This window comes from Agelaius phoeniceus, chromosome 30 (genome assembly GCF_051311805.1).
Source record: "Agelaius phoeniceus isolate bAgePho1 chromosome 30, bAgePho1.hap1, whole genome shotgun sequence".
NCBI lineage: Eukaryota > Metazoa > Chordata > Aves > Passeriformes > Icteridae > Agelaius > Agelaius phoeniceus.
The window spans coordinates 2,097,901-2,111,379 of record NC_135294.1 but is presented as its reverse complement, the minus strand read 5'-3'; the positions used below and the strand labels follow the sequence as shown (position 1 = coordinate 2,111,379).

Genomic DNA, 13,479 nt, shown 5'->3' with positions numbered 1-13,479 from the left:
AATCAGATCCAGGAAAAGCGATTGGGAAGGTGAGGCTGGAAATCAGATCCAGGAAAAGCGATTGGGAAGGAGAGGCTGGAAATCAGATCCAGGAAAAGCGATTGGGAAGGTGACTGGGTTGGGGTTTCCAGCTCCAGCGAATGCTCCGGGGCTCACCCTGGTTGTTGCCCTGCGCCGACTCGGAGATGCTGACGCCCAGCTGGCTGCCGTAGGAGTTGATGCCCATCATGGAGCTGTGGGCAGGGGAGCTGGGCAGCGCGGGGATCTGCGCGGGGTTGCGGGGCACGCTGTACAGCGCCTCGGCGATGTCGGCCGCGCGCTTCAGGATCAGCTCCTGCAAGGAACCAACGGGGCACAGCTCAGGCAGGAACGGAGCAACGGGAACCCTCCAGGAACCTCCCGGGAACCTCCTGGGAACCTCCTGGGAGCCCCCCAGGAACCCCAGGAACCTCCCAGGAACCCCCCAGGAACCTCCCGGGAACCTCCTGGGAACCCCTCGGGCACTCCCCGGGAACCCCCCAGGAACCTCCCGGGAACCTCCCAGGAAACTCCGGGAACCTCCCGGGAACCTCCCAGGAACCTCCCAGGAACCCCCCAGGAACCTCCCAGGAACCCCCCGGGACCCCCCCGGGGCCGGGCTGCACCCTCCCACCCCCGGCAGCCTGACCTGGTTGTTGTGGGGTGTCCCGTACAGGGCCTCAACCAGGTCAGCAGCTCTTTTCAGCAGCATCTCCTGTGGGGCACAGGGAAAGAGGTGTTGTAAGGGCAAAAGTAGCTCTGGTCAATAAAATGAAGTAAAATAAAGATATAATAAATAAAGAAAATAAATAAAAAATAAAATAAATTAAATATATAATAAATACAATAAAAATATATAAATAAAATAACAATAAAATAAGTATATAGCAAATAAAAAGAAATACAAATTACAATTATTAAATAAAAGTATATAAATAACAATAAAAATAAATATAAAAATAAAAATTAATACAAAATACAATTAATTAAATAAGTATGTAATGAATAAAATACAAACAAATAACTAAATGCAATAAACACAATAAAATGGTAAAATAAAATAGAACAGGGGAAAATAAATAAAATAGTAAATTGAATAAGACAGAATAGACTAGCCTAAAATAAATAAATACAATAAATAGAGGAATAGAATAGAATAGAATAGAATAGAATAGAATAGAATAGAATAGAATAGAATAGAATAGAATAGTTAAATAAATAAATCCATGAGCTAGTATTCTCTCAAGTGACTCCAGTATTTGTGTGTGGTCACTCTGAAGCCCGGGTGCGTTCAGGTGCTGTGTTCAGGTGTTATTTGCCAGGTACCTGAGGAATTTAAGCCCTCCCAGTGGGTCAGAGCAGCCCCCCAAAGCACGAGTCCCTTCGGAGCCAGCGGGAGCTGATCCCTGGCTCGGCCGTGCCGAGTGCGAGGCTCCTCCATGACCCGGAGCTCTCCAGAGTCCTGAACCTGCTCCACCGCAGCAGCACCAGAAACGGAGACAAATCCCAGCCGTTCCCGCTCCCCCGGGGATTTCTATGGATCCCTTTGCACGGACTCATGAACGTGTGTAGGATTCAGCACATCCCTTTGCATGGACACACAAATGTGTGTAGGATCAGTGCATCCCTTGGCATGGACTCATGAACGTGTGTAGGATTCAGCACATCCCTTTACATGGACTCATGAACGTGTGCAGGATTCAGTGCATCCCTTTGCATGGACTCATGAACGTGTGTAGGATTCAGTGCATCCCTTTACATGGACTCATGAACGTGTGCAGGATTCAGTGCATCCCTTTGCATGGACTCATGAACGTGTGTAGGATTCAGTGCATCCCTTTACATGGACTCATGAACGTGTGTAGGATTCAGTGCATCCCTTTCCCTTTGCATGGACTCATGAACGTGTGCAGGATTCAGCACATCCCTTTGCATGGATTCATGAGCGTGTGTAGGATTCAGTGCATCCCTTTACGTGGACACACAAACATGTGTAGGATTCAGCACATCCCTTGGCATGGACTCATGAATGTGTGTAGGATTCAGCACATCCCTTTGCATGGACTCATGAACGTGTGTAGGATCAGTGCATCCCTTTCCCTTTGCATGGATTCATGAGCGTGTGTAGGATTCAGTGCATCCCTTTACATGGACTCATGAACGTGTGTAGGATCAGTGCATCCCTTTCCCTTTGCATGGATTCATGAGCGTGTGTAGGATTCAGTGCATCCCTTTACATGGACTCATGAACGTGTGTAGGATTCAGCACATCCCTTTACATGGACTCATGAACATGTGTAGGATTCAGTGCATCCCTTGGCATGGACTCATGAACATGTGTGTAGGATCAGTACATCCCTTTACATGGACTCATGAGCGTGTGTAGGATTCAGTGCATCCCTTGGCATGGACTCATGAACGTGTGTGTAGGATCAGTACATCCCTTTGCATGGACTCATGAACGTGTGTAGGATCAGTGCATCCCTTGGCATGGCCACAGCATTTGGGCCCAGGGATGTGCCACCAGGGATAGGGCAGAACACAAGGACAATGAACTGGGAACATTCACTGCACTCAGTTTAGCAGCAAAATTACACAGAGACCGTTTGAAATCTAACATACAAAAATCACTGCGGGTTCCACACAGTCCCATTCTTGCCAGATTTGCAACTAATTGGTGAATTCTGATGTGATTGTTATTTAAGATATAATTGTGTCTCTTTTATGAATTAGAAATGAAAAAGCACATTTGGTGGGCTGAGTGAAATGCTTAAAATTATTTTACCTTGGCTAATCTTTCAGGGTCCCCAGGATGTCTTGGGATGACCTTCTGCAGTCTTTGGAAGCCGTAATCTATGGTAGGTTCATTTAAAGCTGGAAGGAAAACATCAAACCCCACCACATTATATGACTGTATCTAAACATGTATTTTTATATGGCTCTGTCTCCACAGGGCAACAAAAAAATCACGACTTCTGCACTTAAAACTGCTCCTATTCCCTGGCTGACTTCTCATCCTCTATCAAGGGCTGAATGAATAATTTGCAGGATGCAGCAGCACTGTCACAAAATACTCCTTTAAGGATGAATGTTTCACTCTGAGCAAAACCATGACAGCAATAAAGCAAATTATGAGACAAATACACACCAGAACAGGTCTTCTCCTGCTGCTTACAGAGCCAGAAATCAGACAGCCGTGTTTGCTCCTCTAATAAACACATTCCACACACGCCCCCAATGTTTTGCAGTCCTGAAGTAGGGCACAGCTATTCATTAGACACATTCCCTTCCCCACTTGTGTGTTCTGCATACGCTGCCACTTCCCTGTAATGATCTTAATCTCTGGTGGATAAACCAGGATATTTTGACCCAGATCCTCAGTTAGCAATAGCTGGCAGAGCCCTACTGGCATCGCTGATGATGATTTCAGAAAACTTCAGACACTTTCCTAGTCTCTGCTAGGAAATGGCAGCAATAATACTGGGATTTCTGATTATTCAAACTCCAATTTAAATTGGTGCAGAACCCAAAAGTCAGCTTGCAGCATTCTGTGTGCTCAGGCTCTGCCTGCCTCCAACACCTCAGCAGTGCCACTGAGCACCAGCACAGTTACAGGGATGATTTTCTTTGAATTCCCTCATTCTTCAGAATGCACATTTTAACAAATGACACATTCATGCTGAGGATTCTGTGAAGAATTTCATGACACATTTAATAAGTAACATATGTAAGTCCTTTAGCACTACCCTCAGTCAGTGCTGACTTAGACCTTCCTGTACCATTTGTGGTTCTTTTGGGAGGGAAAAAAATCTTTTTTTAAAATAACTGGCACTGGCACAGCTGAAAACCCCTGATTACAAGAGATGCTGATGGTTCTTATTGAATGATCCAAAGCATCCTGAGCACCACACAGGAGAACCTGAATCTTCTGCACCAGGAGAAGAGCCCAGGACATGAGACAGACTTTTACACTGATCCAGGTTCCCTGTTTATCCCTGTTCCCTGTTTGTCCCTGTCTGCCTTTGGTATAACAACATGAAGGTAAAAGGTCACATTCTCCACTGAGATACATTTTATATTTACTTTTTATTAAATAATTATGGCATGGCATGAAGTTTAAATATTACAGGAGATAATCAAGTGGGAATTGAGCAGAGAAAACCCAGACCTGAGAATTTAGTCTTGGCTATACTTAGAATGTCTTTGCTCTCCACTGGGAGCCATTCTGGTTTGCTCAAGGAGTTTAATAATACACATTTCAACAGCCACAGAATCTACATCCCGTTTGGGAAGAGGAGTTTTTGGGGGGTGGGCTATGTTGCCAATAATCCTGAGAATTAGAGGCCAATTCTCTCAAGAGCCTACATATCATTATGTGGCATTTCTCTTCTTGATCACAAATCTATTCATTTAAGTGATATATCTAAAGCTAAAGAAATGTGGAATATATAGGAATTCAAACATGTGAAATATACAGGGATTCAAATAGATATAAAGTTACTAAAAATAGCTAGTGGGAATATGCAAAATGCTAATTCAGGAAGAAGAAGCTGGCTATCATTCAACAAACATTTTTCCAATGGATTGACATGGACAGTTTCATCCTGATAGATCAACAGCAGCAAATCATTTCCCAACAATGCTGAATTGTTCACAGGACTCAGCCATCCTGAATCAATGTGTACATTATGTCTTTCAGCACAAAGGTTTTCTGTACAGCCTGCAACAAAATTGCCCACTACTGGTTTTACTCATTAATGGAACAAAAATATCTCTGTTGTGAAATCCTGTGAAAAACCAGTACCAAGTATTTGGAGGAGTAAATTGCACCTTCCCAAGTGGAGGCCGAAGATGAAGAATCCACCAGCAAGTTTAAGCAGCTTCCCAGCAATTCCACTTCCAGTGAGGAAAGAGCTGCTGGGTCAGGAGTGATTTATCTGTGTGTTACATAGAAATATGCTGGAATTATATCCAAATGCTTTGGGGTTCATGGATTCAGGGACCATAAAGGGGTCTGACACACAAGCAGGATGTTCATTGTTTCCTTGAAATCAGATCTCTGAAATTAAACCCCTCAGAAAATGGGCTCAGGTACAAAATCCCTTTGGCAAACCTCAAATCCAGAGTTTCAGGCTTAAGGGGTCTCTTTAACTTCCCAAAACAGTTTAAAAAACTGGGCATGGCATGATATAAATTATGCACAAAAAGAGAAGCCACCTGGGGAATAAACTAAATTATCAGTGAGCCTGTAAACCTCTCCCTAGCACGACTGTTTTAACAACAGATTTGTTGTATAAGAGTAGGGATGGATCTAAATGTGTCACCAACTACCTGACTTTATTTATGTGAGGGTCAAAGTCTGGACAGTGCTTCCTCTTCGATGTTCTTTACCCCTCAAACCTGTGTTTTTACCTTAAACACAGCTATTCTGACTTGCTGGAATAGGAGGGGAAGGACAATTCTCACAGCTGAGCAAGTTCTCCCATGGCACTTGGCTGCATCTGCCCCTCTGTGCAGGGCCTGGCTGTGACCCCTCCCAGCACAGTGCTGACACTGGAGGGGGTCACTGTCCCACCACCCATCCCAGAGGCTGCAGGGGGAGGGTGCATGACTGATCCTGAGTGCCAGCAGCCTCTGCTGCTCTCACCCTGGCAGAGCTGGGAAAGGGCCACGTCCAAGGGCCTCCCCACAGCTCTGCAGCTCACCTTGGACTCACCCCACAAAGCACAGCACAGGGAACACAGGAGAATCAAAGTCTGGATATCTCTAGAAATATCCTGATCCCATAAAGCTGTGGCAGAGGGAGAGCAGTTTTTGCAGTGTGCTGCCCAACCTTTAAGGTGTTAACAGAGATAAGGCACCTGTGGCATCAAAGTTTGAATCATGGAATGGTTTGGGTTGGAAGGGACCTTAAAAATCATCTTGTTCTACCCTGCTGCCATGGGCTGTCACACCTTCCACTAGTCCTGGATGCTCCAGGCCCTGTCCAACCTGGCATTGGACACCCAGGGATGGGGCAGGCACAGCTTCTCTGGGCAACCTGTGCCAGGTCCTCACCACTCCCAATGCGAGGAATTTCTTCAGTAAATCTCACCTAAATTTCCCCTCTTTCAGTTTGAACCCATTACTCCTTGTCCTGTCACTACAGATCTTGATGAAGGGTCCCCCTCTGGTTTTCCTGTCAGCCCCCTCAGATCCTGGAATTCTCTATTTCCCCATGTCTTTCACAGGCTAAAGCAGCGACAGCAGGAAATGCTTTGTCACTTCAGCTTTTTCTGTCCAAGGGAACTCACTTTTCCAATTTATGGAGCTCTCTGCATCCTTGTGAGTGTTTTTTCTCACAAGCAGAAAACAAGAGCTCCAGTCTCCTTACAAGATTTAGCAAACCAGCACCTTCCCATCTCTGGATCCTGGCACGGAGGCTGATACAGCACAACCCAGAGCCCAGCCTCTCCCACAGATGATTTTATATTGCTTTGCTCTGACAAGGTAACCCCTGGAGGATTTCTGCTCAGCAAGGAAAATTATGTTCCAAATCTCCCTGATATACACATTTCCAGGTTAGCATCTCTGTGACAAAGTAAATGCAGAGCTGTGATCAAACTGAACTAGGAAAGCCTACAAGACGTGCCCTCAGCTGGCATAAACTGGTGTGTTATTAAAGCCAAGGGAACTATAATGGAACCACTTACAGCAGCAGAGCATTTGAATTTGTGTCGTATTAAAAGCAGAATATGAGGCTACAGCAAGATTAACAGCAGAGAACAAATGTCTTTTTATTCCAGGAGCAGCTGATGAAAGGAAAGCAATTCAGAACAGGGATGTGTGTGCAACCTGTATCCTCACCAGATGAAGGCACACACAGGGACTGAGTGCTTGGTTGTGGTTGTGGGATCTCATCCTGTTGAGATTTTTACCTCAGATGCTTTCAGAGAGGGTGTTGGCCTCAGACCATGGTGGACAGTAGACTGAGGGGGGCCCCTAGTTGGGCCACAGTGGGAACTGTGGGTTCCTGGGAGCCAGTGTGCAAGCAGGACTATCCTACACTGGGTCAGGTTTCAGTTCTTTATGCCTGTGGGTTCAGGACCCTTTTCTGATAAGGTTCTGGGTTCACGTTTGGGATGGGACCTTTGCCCTCAGATGCCCCCATGCCTGGCTGTGTTTGCCCTGCCCACGAGTCCGTGGAATCTGCCTCTGTAACCTGTGGTTGTCACCTTTTGTTATTTTCACTATTGAAGTTTTATTTTCCAGGCTAATCCATCGCTCCCATTCCTCTTTGTTAGCCAGCTTCTCCCAGCCAAGCCGAGCAAGGAGATCACAGTGAGCTTCCAGCTCCTTATGTTGTGATTTAAAAACAGGCTTTTATCTCTCATTTGAAGTATTTAATCTCTTACTTCAGCTGCTAAAGTTGGTTCAGCCACTGCCATTCCCCTTCAGCGAGCCATTTGTCTGGGTTTTTGCTGTACTCCCCAGCACATGGTTCCATGTCTACAGAACCCTGCTGGCTTCACTCTGACAGGAAGTTTTGCATGTGGGAACTTTATGGAAAAGTCCACACGTCCCATTTTGGTGAGGAGAGAGGAGAGGAGGCTGATGGCCGGGTTGCAGCAGCCCTGAGTGAGAGCGCTTGGGAGTGGAAACACTGAGAGCCCCAGAAGTGCAGCAGTGCCAGCACAGCACACTCTGCAGAAACCCGACATAAAGACACATTGCAGGACACAATGAGCTCCCACAGCAGCCTCACTGTGCCAGTTAGATTAACCCTTGAAATGTATAGCTAATTTTTATATTAATCTTTCCAACGGTTTCAAACAATCTTAGTGTGACTCCTTCCAAAAAAAGAAAAAAAAAAAGAAAGAAAAGCTCAAATATAATCAGGCTGAATTAAATATTTGGTTGTATATTCTGTAGGCAGACCCATGTTGTAACAGCAGTTGGGAAAAATATTCATGTGGAGTAAAAATGCCTTATGAAACCTCCTCCTTACACCCCCAAATGTCACCACTGCCAGAGTGGCCTTGGACGAGCAACAGGGTAAATTAATTAATGAATCCATTAATTCAAACCAATAGCAATCACCAACACAGCTCCTGCAGCCCAAATCCCAGGAACCCACCTGTGTAAATGAACCTGCCTGGTGCTCCTTTGCAGAACTGTTTGGATTTGTAGGACAATGTCACCTCCACCACGCCGGGGATGTGCCGGGGAGGCGTCTGCACGCGGATGGCGTGAGGTGTGATCAGCTGGGAACAGCAACAGGACAGCACCATCAGGGCTCTGCTCTGTCCTTTCACTTCACCAGTACATTACAGAAAAGTTTGGGTTGGAAGGACCCTAAGGATCACTCAGTCCCACCCCCAGTGAACACCTTTCTCTGTCCCAGATTTCTCCAAGTCCTGTTCAACCTTGCACACTTCCAGGGATGCAGCAGCCACAGCTTCTCTGGGCTGCCTGTAGCAGGGCCTCACCCTAAAAAATGTCATCCTCATTTCCAAGTCCACCCTTGTTCACTTTAAAACCACTCCCCCTTGTCCTGCCATCACAGGCCTCAGAAAAAACTCTTTTTAAAAAAAAATTATCACTATAGATCAGCAGAGGGATACCCCTGAGTTAGATCCTCGCCTCCAGGGAGAGGATCACACATTTTAGGATGAGTTGTCATCAAGAAACTTGTACTGTTAAGCCCATTGGTTAATTGATGGCTTATTCCTGGGCCCAGATGGATTTTTTTTCTCCTTCCCAAACTTAAACCCTTTCTTTATTTCTCTACCTTTGCTTATGTAAATAAACCTGTGTAAACAATAAATCCTGCGGAAAAACTGGTAGAGTAACATTCATTAATTTCAACAGTGGGTAAAAAAAGATATGGGAATATCAAATGTCTCCTTCAGCTCATATCAGGAGACAATTTCTAATAATTTCTTTGATTTTATAGACACCTAGAATTGTTCAGTTCTATTCTGGGTATCATTCAATAATAACACAGAGCAAGGAAAACACATTCCATAAATTCCCTTCACACAGGTTTCTGTGTCCCACCTCACACAGCACCATGGAACAGGAACAGGAATTAACCCCACCCCTCCTCAGAAAAGGGAAGTCTCCCCAGCTCAGGGGCAGAGGGGCAGCTGTACCCACCTCACTCCACACCAGCATGGTCCCAAACACCACCTGCAGCCCATCGAAGAAGTTGTCCCCGATGATGATCACCATGGCTCCCCCCGTGGTCCACCCCTCGCTTGGGCTGATGGCTTTGATGCAGGGTGTGGCTGCACAGAACAAAAACCCATCAAAACAGCTCTTTAAGATGTCTTTTTTTATCTCCCCAACAGCTTTGAGGCCTGGGTGTAAATCCCTGGAGCAATTCCTGTATCAAACATCCCAAGTGATGCAAAACCTGCATCACTGGTGGAGAGCTGCTCCATCCATCCACACCTGGGAATTCCTGAGTTCCCACTGCTAGCAGAGGCCTAGGACAAGTCCCTTCCAGCCATTCACCCATGAAGGCTTCTTACCACTCCACAAACCCCAGTATGCTGATAAATAAATAAATAAATAAATAAATAAATAAATAAATAAATTTGTTTTCTGCCTTGCAAGTGTTAATTACTTGCCTATTCATTAGTGGCACTTAACATCGTGCCATTAAAGCCTAATAGGCCAACTGTAGTGGGTGTAAAAATGAAATGCTTAAATGATTGTGCAGAGACTGCTTAAAAAACCAAAATAACACCCACTGATTAGCATATGATCCCACAGACACAAACCCTGTGGAAAAAAAGGTAGAGCCACATTCATTACATTTATCAATGGGCGAAAGAAGATATGGGAATATCAAATGTCTCCTCCAATTCATATCAGGAGATAATTTCTAATAATTTTCCTGATTTTATAGAGCCTTTAATTTTTTTTTTTAATTTCTCTCTTCCATTTGTTCAAGGCCTATGGACTATGCATCCCATCAGGAACCCAATATGGTTTCCAGGCCATAACCAAAGTCAATCCATCACTCCATTCCCAATGTTGACAGGGTCAGAGGTGGAGGGGAACTTTGGCAGTGCTCCAAAAACATGAGACTCCTTTGAACAGCCAGTCAATCACATCCAATCAGTCAAGGAAAAACTGGATGGCTTCCTAGGCTAGGAATCCTGGGATTTTCCTTCTACCATTTCACTGCCCGCTGGGGGAGAATTAACACCACTCCGAATTCTTTACTGATTCAATCATTTTCTTCCAGTTCATTAATTCTTCTTTTAGGTTGATACAGGGCACAGTTAAGAAGCGGGGCAGCAAAACATTATAATGAAATAATATCCCTGCTTGTCTTTTCTACTAACATCACCAGCTCTTCTCACTTTCAGTGGCAGCAGGAGAGGGAAAAGCAGGCACTGATAGCACTTTCCAGCATTTTCCAGTCGTTTTTGAGCACTGTCTGTGTGAGGGAGGTGGAATGTTTTGGGAACGAAGAGGGAGAGGAGGGGCCGAACGTTTTGAAACTTAACAGATACAAGAATTTGTAATTGCTTGAATACAGTCCCCAACCCATCCTGGAGCTGGCCATGAGTCTGGCTTAGCCAAACAAACTCACATCAATTAGTGTCAGCTCCCTCTGCGCATCGTTAGGCTCCGTGCACAGTTTGTTTAAGGGAACCAGTGACACTTTTTCATACACATCTTGTGCTGGAACGGCTCTGTTTAACTAAGATGTCATCTTGCCTAATTTGCCTGAAATCAAATCTATCCCAGCTGAATGAGAGAGCTGAAATTTAGATAATACTTAGTGTTTCTGTGTTTTTCATCTTTGCAGTACATACTAATTAATAAATTGCAGGGGGATGGGGAGTCAGTCCCTTAGATGTGAGGAGGATCATATTTTGCATGCAGTAGACACTGTTTTCCTGCCTCTGCCTTCCCCAAACCCCCTGAGGCTCTGCAATTCCCCCTTAGCTCTCCTTCCCTCCTGAAAACAAACAGAAGTGGAAGAATGGGTAATTTCTGCTCTGCTCTCCAGACAAAACTCCCACCTTCTGAGGGGTCGAGTCTTCTTGCTCTCCGCCCGTGCTTGGAGTTGTTGTGCACAAACATGTTGTCAGACACTGCCAGCACGTGCCCATCCACGTTCACTGTTGTTGATAGCACCACCTGGATATTTAGAAAGAGAAGGGAAAAACAGCCAGGTAAACAATTTATTTGAAATTCAACTTGATAAGGATTAATTATTCAGTTCAGCTAAATTTTACACCCTTGTTTTGTAAAATGGCAGCACACCCCGCAGGATTTAAGAAGGAGAGAAAATATTTTCAGCCTTCATTCAGTGCATTAATTGCATTTAACACAGCATCCTGTGGGCTGTATAGAAGCCTCACTGTAAAATGACCCAGTTCCTGCAGGATGGAAACTCCATGAAAACAGAACCTAATATCATGCCTGGGTTTGATATGTGAGTACATGGTGCCTCCTGAAAAATCATCTGAGCCTGAGCGCCCCAAACCAAGCAGCAGGTTTTAAACATCAACCTCCATGACTGGGCTCCAATCTGAATTCTTAGAGGAAATAACTGTATATATTAATTAATCCCACTTTAGTTTTTACTGTATCCAAAGCTCTAAATCCCATCAATCCAGATAAAGATGTGTGACTTCAAACCACAAACTTTTGGGAAAAAACCAGTGTTTTATCTCCTGAAAGAAGATGCCCTCTGACTGAGTGGGTTTGACCATTAGTTGGTGTAAATGAGCTTAATTCCATCCCACTGCCACACCTACAGTGCAGCACAGCCATGGAGAGTCAAACCCTGGATGTGTTCATGGATTTTCACAGCCTCAGATGTCACAGCTGAGGTAAGAGAATGTCAAGCTCTAATTGTTGATAAAACTCTATCCAGCACAGAGCAGGAGAGACCTTGCCCTCCCCAGGCTTAGGCGAGCTTAAAGAATACTTTCTTTCTCGAGACAACTCTAATTCATTCCAAAAGGCTCTTGTCATCCTGTACTCTTATACTTCTCAAGCATTCTTGTCACAGAATGTGTTGCTTTTGTGTGCCAACTGATTTCCTCATTCCCATTAGGGTGGGGTGTGACTCCATCCAAAGGGAACGTTTCCCGCATGACATAGCTGAGCCCACTCAGATGCACTTCATTATTTTCCCTTCAACAATGGAAATAAATTTTAGTCTCTCACTGGCCAGCCCAGAACACACTGTGGCAAAGGGGAATAGGCCTGAATTATTCCAGTGTCTGAAATATTTACGACAAGTGTTTAAATTGCAACCAAATGTAAATAAAAAGTGTTTCTTGTATATACAGTTACACTATGGAATAGAGACATCTCTGAGCTCACTTACACGAGTGGGATAAATACACACCCACCTGCTCCCAGGGAGAGAATAGAGGCAGACTTCAAGTGTTCACACATAGAATAGAGTCATGGAATGTCCTGAGTGGAAAAGGGACCCACAGGGATCATCCATTCCAGCTCCTGGCCCTGCACAGACACCCCAAAATCCCACCCTGGGCATCCCTGGAGCAGTGTCCAAACCCTCCTGGAGCTCTGGCAGCCTCAGGGCCGTGCCCATTCCCTGGGGAGCCTGGGCAGTGCCAGCACCCTCTGGGGGAAGAGCCTTTCCCAAAATCCAGCCTTTCCCTGATCCCCAACCTTTTCCTGGTCTCCAGCCTGACCCTCCCTGGCACAGCTCCAGCTGTTCCCTGGGTTCTGTCCCTGTCCCAGAGCAGAGGTCAGTGTTGGAATGACCATTTAGGTTGTGCACAACACAAGAGCCACATTTTGGTAGGAGATGTAGAGACCCCCACAGCAATGGCAGAGTAATGGCAAGAACCAGTCCAGAAGACAAGTGCTAAGCATCCTCTGCTCCCTGAGCCAGCAGGAATGGAAGATGCACTTCTAGACCTCTCTCCATGTCTGGTTCCATTTTTATCCACGTCTCCCATCCATGACAGGAGGGCCAGAGCTGCTTGGCCTGTCACAGGCTGGGACCCAGGGTGAATAAATAGAGCATTCTCATGGACAGGACAAGATGCAAAGTTCAGATCTGGAGCAGAACCTTCTCAAAGTTTGGGACCTTTTTTGCTGTAAACTGAATTTCTGCAGAGACCTTTGTCATTGGTACACCACCACCACCACCCAAGTCCTCATCCATGGTGTGGAGAAAGGACATGTGAGAACATGGACACCAAAATGACTGAATTTCTTCACTTTGCCCCAGCTGTTCTCTCTTGCCTGATGGAGACCCCAATACAATTGTTTTATTCTGGAGATTCAAAGCCAATGTTTTATGGATAAAAGGAGGAGGAATGTGCATTCCACCATGGTCTCTAACTCCCAGGCCCTTCCCTTTCACAAGCCAACTGCTTTCCCCCAGTGAGTATTTCCTGGGTCATGAAGGGTGACCCTTTCCATCTGGAATCAATCAGTCAACTCCTGACAACTTCCTGAAACACCTCA

General features: G+C 45.4%; 1 protein-coding gene across 8 annotated transcripts in view; it reads right to left on the bottom strand.

Annotated features, from left to right (window-relative positions):
- The window catches only part of EBF2 (EBF transcription factor 2), a 123,102-nt gene that overhangs the window by 11,339 nt on the left and 98,284 nt on the right, over positions 1-13,479 (bottom strand). For 5 of the 8 annotated variants that reach the window (XM_054650632.2, XM_054650629.2, XM_054650630.2 and 2 more), the window contains 6 exons: positions 11,043-11,160; positions 9,157-9,287; positions 8,135-8,261; positions 2,804-2,892; positions 668-733; positions 157-334 (listed from right to left, as the gene is read on the bottom strand). In XM_054650632.2, coding sequence (XP_054506607.1) covers positions 157-334; positions 668-733; positions 2,804-2,892; positions 8,135-8,261; positions 9,157-9,287; positions 11,043-11,160 — 709 coding nt within the window. Of the gene's footprint in view, positions 1-156; positions 335-667; positions 734-2,803; positions 2,893-8,134; positions 8,262-9,156; positions 9,319-10,360; positions 10,364-11,031; positions 11,161-13,479 lie in introns of all 8 variants that reach the window. The other 3 variants (XM_077191648.1, XM_054650627.2, XM_054650628.2) reach the window with 2 other exon arrangements.